The 19,994-nt window shown below is 36.8% G+C and overlaps 1 protein-coding gene across 1 annotated transcript in view; it reads left to right on the top strand.

Moving 5' to 3' along the window:
• The first annotated feature begins 484 nt into the window (after nt 1-484).
• Nucleotides 485-19,994, top strand: part of faah2b (fatty acid amide hydrolase 2b) — a 32,698-nt gene continuing 13,188 nt past the window's right edge. Inside the window, exons 1-8 of the mRNA XM_051928516.1 lie at nt 485-706; nt 11,186-11,268; nt 11,624-11,760; nt 12,452-12,661; nt 14,563-14,682; nt 14,760-14,895; nt 17,303-17,420; nt 17,890-18,009. Of these exons, the coding sequence (XP_051784476.1) occupies nt 518-706; nt 11,186-11,268; nt 11,624-11,760; nt 12,452-12,661; nt 14,563-14,682; nt 14,760-14,895; nt 17,303-17,420; nt 17,890-18,009 (1,113 nt within the window). The 5' untranslated portion in view covers nt 485-517. The remainder of the gene's footprint in view (nt 707-11,185; nt 11,269-11,623; nt 11,761-12,451; nt 12,662-14,562; nt 14,683-14,759; nt 14,896-17,302; nt 17,421-17,889; nt 18,010-19,994) is intronic.

Raw genomic sequence — 19,994 nt, 5'->3', positions numbered from 1 at the left:
CTTTAACATTTACGTTATTTGTTTTTTATTTAAATCAGAAGACGTCGTCTGTTCTGAAGACTGTTACTTTGAACTTTAATCCTCGCATTTATGACACAATACGATGCGGTTCCTTTAAGATTTATTTTTGGCTATAAGAGTCAGTTAAAAGCTGTACGCACTGGCATAAAGCTGATTTTCACGGGGATCTGAATTTTTTACTGCACTGCACTTGTGCACCTGTCCTGTAGGTAGCTTATGATAGTCAACCGGAGAAATGTATTTAATTTGTGTTTTGTAATGCTGGTAATGCTACATCCGAGCCAATGACTTTACACGATATGCACAGATATAACTTCAGCATGATGTATAATATCATTAAATGGGAGGATTGTAAAACAAGACATAAGAAACATCTATTGCACAATTTGAATCCCGATCACAGCAGGGTTTTGTGATTGGCTATGTGAGGTCCGCGGAAAACATACTATGGGCGTGGCCTCGACACTCGTCTGGTCATGCGCTTCTTTGCGACGCGATGGCTGCTTCCAGTCTAGAGCGGTGGCTAGCGAGATTTTTACGCTATGCTTCCCAGTTATTTCTGTCCGTCTTTATCTTTTTTACATCTGCAACAAAACGATGTTCGCAGCTTCGGATCCCTCCTGCCAAACATCCTTTGCTTCTCTTGCCGGCAGTAGAGCTCGCTCGTCGGATTCGACGGAGGGAGGTAGGTTACCTTGACCGTGAGCCGCAGGTGCCCGGCCAGGAAAAAGTGCGGCCTTGAGAGCTTGTGGGAGATGTAGTTTTACACTTTAAATGTGTTTCGACTTCTTTGCCCCGTTGTCATTCCTGCGCCTATCCTTTCTTTTCTGCCTGCAGAACTATTTGACATGTTCTTTAAAGAGAGTACAGCTTTAGTAAAGCGGTCGGAGGGGGCCGGTTTTTCGTCATTTGAATAGCACACCCCTGCCAAGTCATATGCACGGGGATCCCGGTAAAGCAATCTTGGGTCCGTACCCGGAGGGGTAGTAGCCTGCGCCTGTTGAACCAAAGCATAACGTTTTAAAATTATTTTTATTTATACAATACCAATGCAAAACACAACAATAATGGAACAGATCATTTATTAAGTTAAAAATAAAGGCTTCAGGCAGAATGTGAAATATACATTGTAGAAATAAAAGAAAGAATAAGGAAGAGATAAAGAAGGGAAAGATAGATTAAAGGGGATGTTTATGCATATAGTTTATAAGTTTTTTTTACTTAGAAATGCTTGCTGATAATTGCGTCTAGACATCCATTTCTTAGACGTCACAATAACACAATTAAATGACATTGAAACAAAACCATTAAATTGTTTCCTTTTAACAGGACTGTTGTCGTTACTCACTTATTTTATGTTGATCTTACTCCAAATGAATACTTGGGGAAAACAAACTCCAAAAAAACGGAATACTCCCATTTTACACAATTTAAATAAGCTGATTTTAAACTTAAAATAAGCAAGTATTATGTACAACATATTTGCATAAATTATATTATTTTGAATAAAGGACCTCCTCTTTTTTGACAGTATATTGCCGCGTGTTCCACGGTGTCCCCACACCTTTGTACATTTGAAAAGAAAGTTGAAGAGTTTTAGTGAACGGATTCTCATCAGATGCCGTTGGTTTTGAGTTTTTGTGGAACCTCGTAGTGATACTTTTTTGCCAAATATGTTGCCCACCCTACATCAGAGTACTTATCTTCTTTGTTTCCTTCACAACATACAAAGTAATGCTTTAGATTACACAGTTAAGTCCGATCAAAAAGAAATGAAGAACGTTTTCCATATTCTTAACTGTGTTAAGTATAAGTAGCTATTGAAGTAATAGCTGTGCAGTAATGTTTTTTTATGAATTGCTTTTTTTAAATTAAAACAAAATAAACAAAAGTAAACACAGCTTATATTTAAGTAGATTTAATTTTATTTAGGTGAAAAACTTAGCATAAAAATTTACTTTTTGATGTACTTTATGATCAGTTCAGAACTAAGAAAGTTCTTCAATAGATCTACACATTTGGTTTAAATTAGGAGCAGCTTATTTAGATCAAATGGAAATAAAATAAAATGATTTTATTAAGTAGTTCTATCAACTTTTTTTCTAGTTAAAGCCTGCTATAATACCAGGGTAAGCATGACAAATCTCCTTTTTTATATATTGGACCTACTTATTAAGTGGACATACAGTTTGTGTCATAATGTTATTGAGTAGGTCTGATGACTTATCTCTTTCAGTGTTAGTGTTTTTAATAGGTCATGTTCATTAACCCCAAACTAAGAAATTGACTGCCATTTTTTTTCTTCTTATATTGCCGGGATAAGCAGAATTGACACTGTTCCTCATGAAAGGAAATAAAGTATAGCGTAACTTTCATAAATCTAGTTTATGTAAAAAGAGTTTTCCTAAAATAATGATTGTATTATTGACTAATTAGAGTTTATTTTCTTTCCTTACATAAGACCAAATTGTATTCCCTGTGTTGAATTCTTTGAATCTGAGAATCTTTTGAAATAACCAATGATGTTTGTCCTTCCAAAAGATTTGAGCAAATTTGCATACATAAAACAGATGATCTCTTTTTTCAATATATTCCTCACAAAAGGTCCAATCTAAATCTCTGCCTTAAAATCTCCCTCTGAGAATTTTTAAATGGATTTCCTTAATCTTTGGTGTCACACTTAAAAGGAAGCTTATAATTGATAACTTAGATAAAAATAAAATGGCGCATAATACCAAAAACACTATTTTGATCAAAAAAAAAAAAAAAAAGCTCTGCCAGTCTATTTTGGTAGTACCATTAGCGTGGTACATAATAATGCCTTGTAATCCTCCTCCTTTGTAGACTTACAAGTTTTATTTATTTATTTTTTTTAAACTCCAGATTTTATTTTTTGTTTTTTTTTTAAACTCCAGCTGTGATCTGAATTATCCAGGTTTACAGTCTTAATGGCTGCTTTAGGAAATTCCAAAGAATACACTGGATAAATAAATCTACACGGGACATTCAAAAGTTTCTGCACTTTTTTTAACTCTCATTTATTAAGGATCTGAAAAACAAATTGCATCACTTTTCTACATACCATCATTTGCGATGCAAATTTTCCAGTGTCGTAACAGTAACTTTTTAATGCCCAATTACTATTCCTCCCACCTTCACCATTTCCAACGAAAATATAAAAGTGCAGGTATAGGTATACTTGTCAAAAATATATGGCTAAAAATGGAGATGTTTCTTTGCAACCTGGAATTTAAACATAATTTGCCTTTATTCAATATACTCCAAATATTGTTTTTTTAAAAAAGATATTATCTTTGGTTATTTGAACACAAAAACGTGTTTAAGTCCAAGTTTGATTATGATATTATGAAGTCAAAAAAAAACTGCATCAGCTCAAATAACCTAATCAGGCCCTGACTGCAAGGGTGCTTCTTGTAATTTGGCAATAAAAGTTTTGTTAATGTCTTCGCTTAGTGTTAATGTGAGTCCATTTCATAAAATTGCCACTAAGAAAAAAGAAAAACAAAATGCAAAGAAACGTACTTTCATGGTTGACCTCTCTTACCCGTGCATACAGTGGTGTGAAAAACTATTTGCCCCCTTCCTGATTTCTTATTCTTTTGCATGTTTGTCACACAAAATGTTTCTGATCATCAAACACATTTAACCATTAGTCAAATATAACACAAGTAAACACAAAATGCAGTTTGTAAATGGTGGTTTTTATTATTTAGGGAGAAAAAAAAATCCAAACCTACATGGCCCTGTGTGAAAAAGTAATTGCCCCCTGAACCTAATAACTGGTTGGGCCACCCTTAGCAGCAATAACTGCAATCAAGCGTTTGCGATAACTTGCAATGAGTCTTATACAGCGCTCTGGAGGAATTTTGGCCCACTCATCTTTGCAAAATTGTTGTAATTCAGCTTTATTTGAGGGTTTTCTAGCATGAACCGCCTTTTTAAGGTCATGCCATAGCATCTCAATTGGATTCAGGTCAGGACTTTGACTAGGCCACTCCAAAGTCTTCATTTTGTTTTTCTTCAGCCATTCAGAGGTGGATTTGCTGGTGTGTTTTGGGTCATTGTCCTGTTGCAGCACCCAAGATCGCTTCAGCTTGAGTTGACGAACAGATGGCCGGACATTCTCCTTCAGGATTTTTTGGTAGACAGTAGAATTCATGGTTCCATCTATCACAGCAAGCCTTCCAGGTCCTGAAGCAGCAAAACAACCGCAGACCATCACACTACCACTACCATATTTTACTGTTGGTATGATGTTCTTTTTCTGAAATGCTGTGTTCCTTTTACGCCAGATGTAACGGGACATTTGCCTTCCAAAAAGTTCAACTTTTGTCTCATCAGTCCACAAGGTATTTTCCCAAAAGTCTTGGCAATCATTGAGATGTTTCTTAGCAAAATTGAGACGAGCCCTAATGTTCTTTTTGCTTAACGGTGGTTTGCGTCTTGGAAATCTGCCATGCAGGCCGTTTTTGCCCAGTCTCTTTCTTATGGTGGAGTCGTGAACACTGACCTTAATTGAGGCAAGTGAGGCCTGCAGTTCTTTAGACGTTGTCCTGGGGTCTTTTGTGACCTCTCGGATGAGTCGTCTCTGCGCTCTTGGGGTAATTTTGGTCGGCCGGCCACTCCTGGGAAGGTTCACCACTGTTCCATGTTTTTGCAATTTGTGGATAATGGCTCTCACTGTGGTTCGCTGGAGTCCCAAAGCTTTAGAAATGGCTTTATAACCTTTATCAGACTGATAGATCTCAATTACTTCTGTTCTCATTTGTTCCTGAATTTCTTTGGATCTTGGCATGATGTCTAGCTTTTGAGGTGCTTTTGGTCTACTTCTCTGTGTCAGGCAGCTCCTATTTAAGTGATTTCTTGATTGAAACAGGTGTGGCAGTAATCAGGCCTGGGGGTGGCTACGGAAATTGAACTCAGGTGTGATACACCACAGTTAGGTTATTTTTTAACAAGGGGGCAATTACTTTTTCACACAGGGCCATGTAGGTTTGGATTTTTTTTCTCCCTAAATAATAAAAAACATCATTTAAAAACTGCATTTTGTGTTTACTTGTGTTATATTTGACTAATGGTTAAATGTGTTTGATGATCAGAAACATTTTGTGTGACAAACATGCAAAAGAATAAGAAATCAGGAAGGGGGCAAATAGTTTTTCACACCACTGTATAGTGGGCAATATCAGATGCAGCTCCATTTTCCCTATTAAATATAATAATGGCACAATTTACATAGTTATTTATTACATGTTTGAGTTCCCTGTGTTACTTTATGGTTTACCTATGGTGGCTTGAATTATTTGGGACTGCAGGATGTTTAGTACTGAACCGATCACAGCCTGTCCACCGATTCTGGACTACAGACTTGACACATCTATATGAGAACCTCAAATAGCCAATGTAGGAGCAAATATGCATCAGAGGCCTTATCTGTTCAGCAGATTGAGATGAATGTAGAAAAAGAAATGCAAAAATCCTTCATATTTTACACTACACATATCATCTCACAGGTTTAAAGAATACAGGATATGGCATGATAGGAAGTATGAAGTACACAGTGTTGTAAAATCAGGTGACATTTCAAGGAATGGAAATAAAGCACAACATTGTATGCCCAATGTCTCCACACAAGCTAGTTGGCCTAATTGCTTTACTTAGGGCATACTTCAGGATTAACAAAATGACACAGAACTTTATATGGTCATAAATTAAAGGTTTAGGAAACAGTCTAAAAGATAAACAGCTTGATGTACTTCTTGGGATGACAATACAGAATCAGAATAAATTAATAATTACTACTATTACTTGAGTGCCCTGGGGCAAATATAACAGTTTGGAGTAATCAAGCATTGCTGTCTACCCCAGCGAAGATAATATAACTTAGATTTGTCTTATCAGCATTACTGTATGTACACAGTAAAATCATAAGTATTAAAATAACATTTTAAAGTATGGAAACCTATACATTTGAAATGGTTACTTTAGCAGTGTAGAAGGTAATTAAATACCAATAATTGTTTTCTGTATACATAATGTATGTTTAAATAAAGTTATGAATTTATGTTTATTATGGTGCTAGCTGTGACTTGTTGAATGCTAGTAAAGATTACACCCTATGCTGTACACATGTCAGTACTACTACTACTAACACCATCACCACCATTCTTCTATATATAAGGTAATAGTGCCTGTGCTGTCAGCATGGTCCACTCACTCATGTCCCAACACAGGGCCAGTTTGGAATCACCAGTTACCTTAAATTACAAGTATTTTGGGATTTACCAGTGTTCCTAGATGATTTACATTTGTCTCACTGATAGAGACCTAGGGGTTCTTGGAGTGTCCAATGAAAAGGCTCAACACTGAACAATGGCAACGAAAAAGAGTTTGCTGTCTAACAGTTAAATAAATAGGTACAGCTAAAATTTTAAGCAGCCAGGAAAATGTGAATTATTAACAATAAGAAAAAGTCCTAATTATTATGGGGTACAATTACTCTGCTTATTAAACAAGCCATGCAATAAACTTGCAGTTAAACTTTGCTACAGTATTCCATACCTTAAAGCTATCAAGGTACCAAAAAAAAAACAATTCTACAGGTAGTCTTCAGAATGAGGAATAATAAAAAAATGTCAAGTTCATTCAAGCCAAACTTGAAGTGGCTAAATATAAGCTCTAATTGGGCAATGATCCACTTTTATTCTATCAACTCGCACCCCTTACTTATCTTCTTCTCTCCTAAGCACCAACTCTACATACCTTACCATAATCACTCCCAGTCACTATGTGATGATTATACCAAAACTAATCAGAGTTCATCAGAACTCCCACAATACTAGTTAGTTTAAAAATACTCCACTTTTATTATAATATTGAGGAAAATATTTAACTACCAGTAGCGGCGCACTGCACGATAACATGCAGTGAATACACTTGACTTGAGCATTCCTAGTTTTCCTTTCTCTGTACGTTTATCATTTGTTTGCTCAGAGGTTGATGCGCTTGTTGCTTCCTGAGCAGCTCTTGTTTTCTCCACCCTAGCAGCATCTTCTCTTCTTTTGTCAGCATCTTTTCACATTAAAACTGATTAAGTCAGTTTTTGTGTTGCAATTACTTAGTAAGGAAAGGAGGAAGAAGGAAAATTGTTTATATTAGCATGAAAATAGCAAATTAACATAAAGAGCCATAAAAAGTAATTAAAAGCTTCTAAAACATTAGATTATGCACAGATTAGAATGTTAAGGAAATAAGATTGGTCAAGTAAATAGTTAATTAAGAAATCAGTCATTTTGCATTATTTTTTAAGCTTACAGCAGAATTGCTAGTGTGGGAAAGAACAGATAAGGAAAAGAAGATTGAGAACACCCGTGTCCAAAGATAGGAAGCTAAAAGAATGATACCACAGAGAAAAGATGGCAAGAAGGCCTTGCTACCAAGGTCAGGTGATGTAATGCAAGGAAAATGACAAAATATGTTCTAACATAAATAAGTTTAGAAAATTAGTAATACTAGCATTTAACCTAAGTAAAGAAATTAAATGTAAACCAAGCATGCCAAGCAGATGATTAAATAAAGGCACATGCTATATTTCTTTTAAATCAAAGCTTAAGCTTCAGGCCACCATTATATAAAAAAAGTTTGGAAGGCTTAAGAAAGGAAATGACAAGAGGAAACCCATGTATGGAATTAAGGCCTTGACCAGTTACAGAAATAAGAAAAAAACTAACTAGAAGTGAACAATAGACAAGTAGAAATACTGAGGGGCCAGCTGCAGTGAAGTCAGGAGATAATAAGGGTTCCCATGGGAACTCAAAGTTCGGCCGGACAGGAGTAAACGGGAGGCCGGACAGAGGTAGAGGGGAGTCGGAGAAGATGAGCAAATGAGCTAATTTGAGCGAGGTCGGAGAAGATAGGAAATGACATAAGAAAAGCCCAAAGATGGTAAGAGGAAGCCATCTGCCCAGCCTTAGACCAATCAAAATAAGCAGAACAGAAACCTAGAGAAAACAATGGACAGTAAAGCCAGGTGCAGAATGAGCTAATTGAGCAAGGACAAAGTGATAAGAAAATGATATATAAGTTTTGGATTTTTAACTGTTCGAGGCTCAGCTCAGTTTGGCCGTATTGGGTTGAGTCCTTGTTATTTTTATTATTATTATGCTTATTTTATTGCAATAAAACTGTAGACTCTGTATGCCAATCCCAAGACTCCTAATAGCCTTTATTTCAGGTAAAAAGCCTTCTGGTGATGAGTTTTCGCCACGACAGTACGTTTTTCTTAATTATTCACTTAAGCTGGCACTTAAGTGTTCAATCTGCCTCAAGAATGATTTAAGATATGAAGAAGTAGGGGATGCAATGGTGAAGGTGGTAGGGATGAGAACGGTGCCCATACACATGCGTTACACAGCCGCCCAGCTTCACGCTGCCGAGAGTTGATTCTACAATAAAATAAAAATAAAGAGTAATAAAAATCATCACCTCGAAAACAGACAGTAGAAGTCACGTAGTCTATGTGTACCAAATTCCAAGTCAATAAGTCAAATGGTTTGCGAGCTACAGGTGATTTAAAATCCTGGATAGACAAACGGACAGCCATGGTAGTGTATTATATAAGAAGACTATTGCATTTGAAGTAGGAATTGACAACTTGCTGTATTAAACTGTCATGGCAAATGCATTACAAAATTATTCCATATTAGTGACACTCACCTTCCTTAATAAATTCAGTTGTATAAGTCCATTCCTGTAACAGGAATCAGATTCACCTTACAACTGATAAGTCTTTTGCAGCATGCGTATGCATTCTCTCAAAGTGGCATTAGACCTGGTTCCATGTTCATTGCTTCAAGAAAATGACTGTAATTTTAAAGACTCGTGACAGGAAAAAAGTAGCTTACCAACAAAAAAGGTAGCAGAGCAGATTACCAATATGAGCTGCATGCTCCACATGGAGACAATAACTCTGTTATTTAAAAGTAATCTAGATACTGTCTGCATTATAGTAAAGTGCAACACTTTACCCTTTTTAGTGGAGAATAATACCACAGGGAGAACCACCCACCCAGAGATGAAAAGAGCATGCAAACGCCACATGGACAATGAGTGGGAATGGTATTTGAATCAAGTGTGCTGGATTTGTGAGGCAGTTGTCCTGTGCACTGTTTTATGTTATTCATGAATTGATCTCTCATCTATTGAAATAAACATTCATTCAAATAAACAGTGAAATAATCATTTAGGAGCATTCAAATGAAAAGCATTTAACTTGGTGCTCTCCTTTGTATCTGTTACAAGTACTTCAGGATCATTGATCATTTCAGTTATACCAGTTAAAACTTAGTTCATTTTTGTTACGTTCAATCAAAGCTATTATATTTCTTATCAAATACTATTGATAGAAAATTTCAGTAACAAAAGATATCTGTTCATGGGAATATTATTTATTGTGCACATTTAGGACTACAACCCAATTCCAAAAAAGTTGTGACACTGTGTAAAATGTAAATAAAAACAATACAAAGATTTGCAAATCTCATAATCCCATATTTTATTCACAGTAGAACACAGAAAACGTATCAAATGTCAAAAGTGAGAAAATGTACCATTTTAAGAAAAGAGTAAGGTCATTTTCAATTTGATGGCAGCATCACGTCCCAAAAAAGTTGGGACAGGGCCATGTTTACCACTGTGTAACATCTCCTGTTCTTTTAACAATAGTCTATAAATGTCTGGGAATGGAGGAGACCAGTTGCTGGACGTTTGAGAGAGGAATGTTGCCCCATTCTTGTCTGATGTAGGATTCTTGCTGTTCAACATTCCTGTGTTCTTTGTTGAATTTTTCGTTTCATGTTGCACAAAGTGTTTTAAATTGGTGAAAGGTCAGGGCTGCAGGCAGGCCAGTTTAACACCGGGACTCTTCTACTACGAAGCCATGATGTTATAATAGATGCAGCTTTGTCTTGCTGAAATATGCAAGGCCTTCCCTGAAAAAGACATTGTCTGGATACGAGCCTGTGCTACTCTAAAACCTGTATACACCCTTAGCCATTTTGAGATGTTTTGCTGCCATCAAATTCCAAATGAGCTAATATTTTTCATGAAATAGTAAAATGTAATAATCTAATATGTTTTCTTTGTTCTATTGTGACTATTTGTGTTTATGAGGTTTGCAAATTATTGCATTCTGTTTTTATTTACATTTTACACAGTGTCCCAACTTTTTTGGAATTGGGGTTGTCATTATAAATAATACTATTTAGCAAACAATGTAACAAAACATCCGTGCATATAAATAGCTGTTCAAATGCAGTAAGTCTCTTTTATGAAGTGTCATTTCAAAGTATACATTCTTTGGGAGGGGGGCTTTTTTTTTTTAAAAGGACTAATAACACTATTCTACATTCAAACAATGAATTCATTCTGTGTTACAGTAGCTACAGTAGTGATTTTTTTTTTTATCGAAATCACCAGATAAGTTCTTCTGGTCGTCTTTACATGTTTCCTTTTTAAATAAGAATAAGCATATCAATCCAAGATGAATTAAACCTGATTTTAACTATAACCAAAATGAAATATATCAATCTTTGTTGTACAGCACCTTTCACAACTGAACACAATGGCAAGGGCCTTTTAGTTTGCTAGCATAAATTAAATAATTATTTTGCTGTATGCTAGATGCATTAGAGCAAACATGACAAACATTTTGGAGTGTAATTGGCTAAAACCTATAAAAATAAAAGTGTTTGCAAAATGGACTAAATAGTGGCAATGGAAATAGTATGTTCAGTATTCTGATTCTACTAGCAGAAAATATATTAAAAAGAAAAAAAAATGTTACACATTAAAGCAGTGCACTTGGGGGTGGGGTTACACCTGTCTGTTTTGGAGCGAAGCCTCATTCCCATTTTATAACCTTATCACCATATGCCAGTCCTTTCTTTTCATAATGCCTTTTGTTGGGTGCTCTGTCTGTAGTAGTTATGGTTTTCTTATTTTTATTCACATAATAACTTACTTTATGTTCTTTGACCAGTATTACTATTAAAGTATATGAGGGATGTTAAATATAAAATTTTGAAATAAGAGCCATTTGTTCTTTTGTAGCATGTGTCATGGTTTTAACTCTCTTTACACCTAGGTTCCCTGTGTGGAAGTGGTGCAGACTTACATCAGCCGTATTGAGGAGGTGAACCCTGAGGTGAATGCTGTTGTCAAGGACAGGTGTGAATAAACAACTCTTGTATGGTGCACAGGCTAAGCACTTGAAGCTAAAACGTAAGATGCTCTGACATGAATGGCAGGCTTGGAAAGCTGTGTGTTTAGTGTCAGTGACCTAGCAATAGGTACCATGATGCTAGATAATGTGGAGCTAGGTCCCTAGATGTGTCCCTGTCCAGAAAGGCAGCAAAACTATAAGTGCTGCAATGTGGGCTAGTCAAGTATGAGACTGGAAGATATAAAACTCTTCTCTTAATGCAGAATCTGAATTCACTAATGGCTTGTGCTGTTCATAGCATTGATATCAGCAGATCTCACCCAGATGTTTACACCTTTCTGCTGCTTTCTGTTCTTACAGATTCACATTAGCCTTGCAGGAGGCTGAGCAGGTAGATAGACTACTTGCAGAAGAGAGTGAGGATGAAGCATCTCTGGAAGAAAAGTATCCCCTGTTGGGTGTTCCAGTCACTGTGAAGGAGGCTTTTGCTTTGCAGGGTATTGCTCACTTTCCATTTCAGATTTTTTTTTTGTCATTGAGCCTTATTTTGAAATGGTGTTCATTGATAATTTATATTTTCATCTTTGTTAGAGCCTGAAACCACTCCTGTCTTTCCTGCTTTTTGAACAAGTCAAGCTTTTTTGTTTAAATAATGGACTAGAAAAGCCATGGGCAGTAGGTTACTAAACTGCTGGTACAGCCCTTTCCAAAGGGCAGCAGCAGTTAGACCTGAGGTGGATGTTTTTGAGAGTGCCACATACTTGGACTTCAGAATCCACACTTGTTGATAGCTTTCTTAATGTTTAGTGATAGCTTGCACCTGCAGCCCTTTGAAAGCTGATCCGACATCTCCAACAGTAATAAGATATATGTCTCTTCAATACTTGAATGGAAATCTCCATGAGTGGAGATAACAAGATGTGTATGTCTATGTATTTTACATATACAAATATATGTAGTGAGGGTATTAAGTGACATGGGATGGTTTCAACTGTGGAACGTTTCTGTGTAAAATGAAGATTGCTTGATTTAAAGTGTCCTCTTCTCATGTGTGTCTAGACTACCACATGGTACATTATGCTAAATAAATGGTGTGGAAACTGAATCAACATGCTAAATACAGGGTACATTGATCAACACTGCTGGATATTTGCCTTAAACCTTTTATTTGTTTATTTATTTCACCAGGGATGCCAAATTCCTCTGGGCTAGTAAACCGGCGCTCTCTTGTGGCCCAGTTTGATGCTGCTGTTGTGTCTCTGGTGAAGCGGGCAGGAGCCATCCCTTTGGGAGTGACTAACTGCAGTGAAGTGTGTATGTGGATAGAATCAAGCAACAATGTATATGGCAGGAGCAACAATCCTTACAGCCTTGACAGGATTGTGGGAGGAAGTTCAGGTGAGTCTGTTCCTGGTGGCAGAATAAGCAAATAGATTTGAAGAGGACTGGTAAATGCAGCAAGTCTAAAAGTGTACCCTGAGGGTGCTGCAGCACTCCTTAACTTGGTATCACACTCTAACAGTCAATTCTAAATCCCTCTTTCATTAAAATGCTTTGAGGAAACTACCTCCAGGGCATTTTGAAAATGGCTGTGTATTATTTATGGTTAGTAAAAAATACAATTGTGAGCTGATGCACACAATTTTAATAGGAGGAATGGTACATTTGTGAAGTGTGAAGTGGCATGCCCCTTTGTGACTTGGGGGGGGGGGCGAAATAGTGACAGTAAATTAATAGAAGTTAGTAAGCATCAAACTGTTAATTACAAAAGTGATTTTACTGGCTCTGGTAGTTGCAGGTTAATTAGCTATATTTGAATTGCAAGTAAATTAATTAATTAATAAAGGCAAAATAGAAAAAACAACAATCCAAAAAAGAATAGTTCAAGTATAGTCAGAATTGGTTTAAATGGGGAAAGTTTTGGGAAAGCAACAAAAGTATCTGATTATAGGGGACCAAATTATTTGCTTTGACCTTGTTAGCTTAAAGTACGCATCATATAACAGCAGAACAAAGACAGAAACATAACGGTAGAATCCACAACCTGAGAACTGTGTTGTAACATTACATATTTCAGGTTCTCAGTGAAGCTGCCTGCCTCGGCTCTTAAATCATCCAGATACCATACAATACATGGCATATATTTAGAGAAAATGTCAGTTTAACTTAATAATGTAATACAAATCTACTGAATGGTTTTTGACCCTTGTGTTGCTAGCACAGAATGAATTAAAACTGAGTTTAATCTATTACTTTTATTCAAAATAAAAAGAGGTGGCTTATTGAAGTGTTAAAAATTATGAAGAGTTAATAGAGTAGATGTAATTTTTTTTTCTTTCTTGCTTTCACTAACAAGACCATGGAGGTGCACGTGAAAACTGGTTAAGGTGAAATTTCTCAACAATGTTAAACAATATTTATTTACACAGAGAATTGTGAAAACTTTGGAAAACTCCAAATTTAGATATTTTCTAAGTTTTACTTAAATAGTCATGTCATTTTCTAATCCACTTAATCCAGGCCAGGGTCATGGGGAACGAGGGGCTGGACCTTATCCCAGGTAACATAAGGTGCTAGGCAGAAACAAACCCCGGACAAGACACACACATTCTCTTAAACCGGAAAAAACAAACACCTTAGGGCCAATTTAGAACTGCAAATTCAGCTAACCTGCAAGTCTTTGGACGCTGGGAGGAAACCCCCAAAGGCACATACAGAACTTACAAGCTACACACAGGGAGGACCCAGGACGCAAACCCTGGGATCTTTACTGCGAGGCAGTGGCATTACCAATGCATCACTGTGCCTTCCTACTTAAATAATCAATACAGTATTATATAGTCAGTTATGTTAAGTTGAATTGTCTGTTTTCCTCTAAGCATTTATTTTCTTCTGATATAGTGAAATAAGAGCCAATATCATTTTATTTACAATGGATGTCTGCTTCTCACTAATCACAAGTGTATGTAAATGCCAGTATATAATTGAATACTATGTCCACAAGTTTACAGTGATGTTTGTATAGGTTCTTGGTTTTTGGCAGAACACTCATTTTTCAGGGGTATTATCAAAAATATCATTAAAAAACTAGGGGTCCATGCTAATGCTTGGCAAGGAGATGGTGTTGTCTTGGGCCTTATACTAAAGCACATGCTACATAGTGGCAGGTCTTAATAATTAGTAAATTTATTCATATGCCATAGAAGCATAGATTAAGAACCTAACACTGTTACTAGTAAACTATATTAATGTGCTTTTTATGTATTTATTTATTGATGAGGTATGTTATTTCTTTACAGGAGGGGAAGGCTGCATTCTGGCCAGTGCAGGGTCAGTTATTGGGATTGGCTCAGATATAGGAGGAAGTATTCGCATGCCAGCTTTCTTTAATGGGATATTTGGACATAAACCCACTACAGGTACTGTATGACAGAAAATGCATACTTTTGGCGACATTTCCTGAAATGAGCTTGACAGTCTTTTTTTTCTGTTGTAGGAATTGTGTCAAATGATGGTCAGTTTCCAAATGCTGAAGGCAGGCAAATAGACTTCCTATGCACTGGGCCAATGTGCCGTTATGCTGAAGACATCATTCCATTGTTAAGAGTTATGGCAGGCCCACGCTCAGAGAGGTAAAGAAAGTTACTTGGAAAATTGTTTGTCAGGCTTGTATGATCTTCTTAGAAAAATCAGTCAAAATCCACTTTCATAACCATATAAATATATGACTCTTAAAAGAGCAGCATTGTATATAGTGTTTACTGTACTGTATAAAGTGTTGGCATTCCCTAAAAATCTTTGCAAAACTATTTTAAACAAAGTGTGTTCCTTTAATTCAAATTATCTAAAACTGTAATAATAAGTATTTATTTTTATTAAAAAGATGTTTGCAAAACATAAAAAAGCTCAAAAACTCCAGAAAATGTTTAATATATTCAGAAAATACCAGACACCTTAAGCCCTTTTATCCCACTGTATATTATTCAAAATATAATGATATTTGGAGTATCACCTATGGAACTGGAACTTTATTTACTTACTTCTTACAGCATAAAGTCACAAGTAGACTGCAGAGCTTCCTGTGTTTGATCGACACGGGCATGCTCAAAAAATACATGTGTAATGCCACGAAAGTTCCTGCTGACACTTTGGTATGCAAGCAATGGTACGAGAATGCAGTCAGACTTTTTTTTTTTTTTTTTTTGAGCAAATACACCATCCAGCTCTAAACAGTAGTGTGGTGAGTCGCTCGCGTACTGAAGAGTCTATAGCTGCAAGTGGAAGCTGCCGTCACTGTACTTTGTATATAAGAGCCAGATCGAATGTTATTTACTTATTTACCTTGGTTTATTTACTTACTTCCTACAGCGTAAAGTCACAAGTAGACTGCAGAACTTCCCGTGTACATATACAAAGTACAGTGATGGCAAAAGTGCGACATGCATTCTTGTTCCCATGTAGAACCGTTGTCATGGTCTGAGTTCACCTCTGTTATAGCGCGTCTTTATGTGAAAACGGCAGTGTCAGATGGGGGGGTTGTGGGATTGTGAACGTGACTAAGAGAATACAACTGAATTAAAAAAAACAAAGCTAACCTTTACAAGTATCATAAATTTACACTGGCTGTTACAGACTGAAATCAAATGTATGTTTTCATTCTAAGATAGTAAGAATAAGAGCAGCACACTTCTCAAAACGGACTCGTTGAGGATCGAACCCGTGAAGTTTTGATTACCAGTCAACAGCTGATACTGTTGCGCCACAGAAGCGGCCGTAGCAAATGTGTGTCAATGTTGCACCCTAACGCGGGTTCTTTTTCTGCAGTTATAGTCTTGAATAGAAGCACACTTGTTCTGTTATATTTGTACCTTTTGTGAAAGTGTTTTTGATATTTGGACTTCAGGCTTCACACATTATACACTTCATGTCTACATTATGTCAATTATTACTAAAATATGACAAACGTTTGTTTTAACAATGTGTTTACATAAACATGAAATGCATGCGTTCTAAATAACGATATAGTATTTATAAAAGGCGTCATTTTGCTTGACTTCTCACTCTATACAACTCTAAAATGCATGTGTTCTAAATAACGATATAGTATTTATAAAAGGTGTCATTTTGCTTGACTTCTCACTCTATACAACTCTAAGCAACTGACACGGTGGGGGGATGTGATAGTATGCTGCTTGCTGCTTATTGACACATTTACAGGACAAAAGACGCTGATGGAGAGGTGTGAAGCGATTTAAGGTGGGACGGATCTATGAGTTTTTTCGTAGGCTTTGGTAATTCTACTGTTAAACTTAGTAAATAATGGAGCACAGAAAAGTATTAACGCAAAAAGCACAATGCTGAGTGTTGTTTGGAAATAATTCAGAAACAAAATAGCATTAAAATTGTAGATTGATGTGGAGGTAAATGAACCTGGAGAAATGGTGGGGAATTAAGTGCAGATTTGTAGAAACTGATGAAAAGAGGGGTAACCATCTTTCTGTAAAGCATTGCCAATAACTGGTTTTCCTCCTGGTTGTTTTAACATGTACTCTGGAAGAACATTAATTTAGCAAATTATAATTTTTAGCTTTTTAGGTTTGTCCTACTAACTAAAATGTACCAATGCTTCATCTAGACTATTTTTCAAACCTAGTGTTCATCCGGCACAACTGGCTAATTATTTTTTCAGAGCCTCACAAGCCTTTTGGGGGGTGAGGGGGTACCTCTGGCTTTTTGTCATTAATAAAATTTAATTTCCATTTTTTCTGACCTCAAATATGTATCTAGCCAATAGAAGTCAGCTATATTAGCTATTGGTATGTTAACAAGTTAAAATTTCATGCTGTTGTTCCACTTCTGATTCCCAGCACTAGCAGTAAAAGAGTGAGCTTTACATTCACACGTGTTTGCATGTCGTATGCTTCTAAATCTGTTTCCTGTGCATTGTTTGATTCTAAAGAAGGAGCTTGCTGGTCATGCCTCTGAAAAATTGAGCACTGGCAACCCAGTAACTTTTGCAATCTTTTTTATTTGGTCCAGGTTAAACCTCTTAGAAGTGGTGAATCTGAAGCAACTCAAGTTTTATACAATGAAATCAGATGGAGGCTCTGCTTTTGTGTCTGCAGTCGACAGAGAACTTATAGCTGTTCAGCAACAGGTAAAATATGAGGATAAAGGAAAGTAATGAGTGTTAGACTTAATTTGACTGACTGCCACCAGAGATGAAGATTCTAGGAATTAGACTGGCAATACATTGGTTAGAATTTCTGTTGGTGGAGATGGCAGCATATTTTATCTTTAGAGAATTTGGCACTCTTTGATGTAGTAAAGGTTCTTCTGACACTAACTAATGAGTATTGCTGAGTCAATTGCCAGCTCAGTCTTAGTTGTGCTGATTCTTCTTTTTAGGTGAAATATTTGTTTATACTGTTGCACTGTCCTTTGTTTCTACTTTTATTTTTTTTTTACCCTTTTGTTTGTGCTTTGTGTAAAAGAAAGGACTGTTTGCAGTTATGCTGTGCAATCTTGTTTTCAGCTCCTACACAGAGAAGATGCTATTGGCAAACGCAGTAAAATATGTAATACTCCCCACTAAATCAGTCTTTATTTTCATTGTAATTATTTAGGTGGTCAAGCGACTAGAAGATGATCTGGGGGTCATAGTTCAAGAAGTTAATATTCCTCAGTTTAGGTACTCTTTACCTATATGGTCTGCTATGATGGCTGCCCGCAGTGCTGATGGAAAGGTTGGTTTTAATTTTGTGTTGTATGCATGATTGCCAGCATCACTTCAAGCCATTGGTCTGCTGGATGCTACAAAGATCTGATGCAGTTTTAAGTTTGTTTCTTCTGTGTCTACAACTTTCTTAAGAAATTAAGGACAAAAAAGGTCAAATTTAGGTATCTTTCTTCAATGCTATAAAAATTATGTTCTGATATTTATATGAAATGATTTGAACAATTTGAGTTTTTGCCAGGATCTTCCTGTAGAATTCCATGATGTTTAGTCCAGCGATAACTAGCAGTCTATACACTTCTCTATAAAAATAATCAGTAACAAAAAGCAGTATAGTACTAACTAAAGGAAATGAAACTTCAACAAGCCAATTGTGTTTTATGTCTTTGCCAAGTAATTTCTAATTAAACTGTTTAAACTTCCTATTCCCCATATAGCTGTGAGTTATGTATATTAGACCTCTAAAACTGGCATGGAGAGTCCTGTGATTCCTTGTTTGACCCTGAGCAAGCTATGAAAAAATATCAAGGATATTTATTGTTTTTTAATATACAGCAAGTAAAACAAGGTAGCAGCAAATAGTTTAGTACATGAGACTACCGAAACAAAATGCAAAGTGTAGTATAAGTCAGAGAGTGTACATGCAGATTTAGTGATGTTGTATTCATTAGTCTAATAGCATCCAGGAAGAAGCTGTGCAATCTTCTCCCTGATGGGAGTGGGGGTAAACAGTTCATGTGCAGGATGAGTGACATCTTCCATAATGGAGAAGGCTTTGCTTTTGCACTTGCTGGTGTAAATGTCCTCGATAGTGGATAGGCTGCTGTTGATGATCCACTGTGAAGACTTTACCACTCATTGCTGTGTTCTCTTGTTTGTGGCCGGTTCTGTACCATACCATAATACAGGAAGTGAGGATAATGTCTACCACACACCTATAAAAGGAAGTCAGAATAGAGAGGCACAGACCAGCCCATTTCAGCCCCCTCAAGAAGTAAGGGTGTTGGTGAGCTTTCTTTACCAGATAGGCTGTACTATAATAATATTCACTCCCAAGTAATTGAAGCAGGTGACAATTTCAACCTCTTCTCCACTGATGTAAAGGCGGAGAGGAGGAAGAGTACTAGCCTGCTGAAAGTCCACAATCATTTCCTTAGTTTTTTTGACATTGATGCTTAATGCTAAGGTTGTTATCCTTACACCAAACCTCCAGTTTAGCCCCTTCCATCCTGTATGTTGACTCCTCATTATGAGTGACAGGTCCTACCACTGCTGTGTGATCTGCAAATTTCACTATGTTATTGTTCGGATAGTGAGATATGCAGTCATAGGTCAGCAGAGTATACAGCGACTTCGGCTTAAAATGCACCTCTGGAGGGCACCGGTGTTGAGAATGATGGCAGAAGATTTAATGACATGGATTCTGTCTGACTGAGGCCTGTTTGTTAGAAAATCCAATTGCAAAATGCTGAGTTTACAGTAATCCCTCGCTGTATCGCGCTTCGCCTTTCGCGGCTTCACTCTACCGTGGATTTTATATGTAAGCATATTTAAATATATATCGCGGATTTTTTGCTGGTTTGCGGATTTCTGCGGACAATGGGTCTTTTAATTTCTTGTACATGCTTCCTCAGTTGGTTTCCCAGTTGATTTCATACAAGGGACGCTATTGGCAGATGGCTGAGAAGCTACCCAACTTACTTTTCTCTCTCTCTCTCTTGCGCTGACTTTCTCTGATCCTGACGTAGGGGGATTGAGCAGGGGGGCTGTTCGCACACCTAGACGATACGGACGCTCATCTAAAAATGCTGAAAGATTATCTTCATGTTGCTACTTTCTGTGCAGCTGCTTCGTGAAGCGACATGCTGCATGGTGCTTCGCATACTTAAAAGCACGAAGGGCACGTATTGATTTTCGATTGTTTGTTTCTCTCTCTCTCTCTCTGCTCCTGACGGAGGGGGTGTGAGCTGCCGCCTTCAACAGCTTTGTGCCGCG

Source organism: Erpetoichthys calabaricus, chromosome 5, assembly GCF_900747795.2.
Source record: "Erpetoichthys calabaricus chromosome 5, fErpCal1.3, whole genome shotgun sequence".
Lineage (NCBI taxonomy): Eukaryota > Metazoa > Chordata > Cladistia > Polypteriformes > Polypteridae > Erpetoichthys > Erpetoichthys calabaricus.
This window is presented reverse-complemented; position numbering and strand designations above follow the sequence as displayed.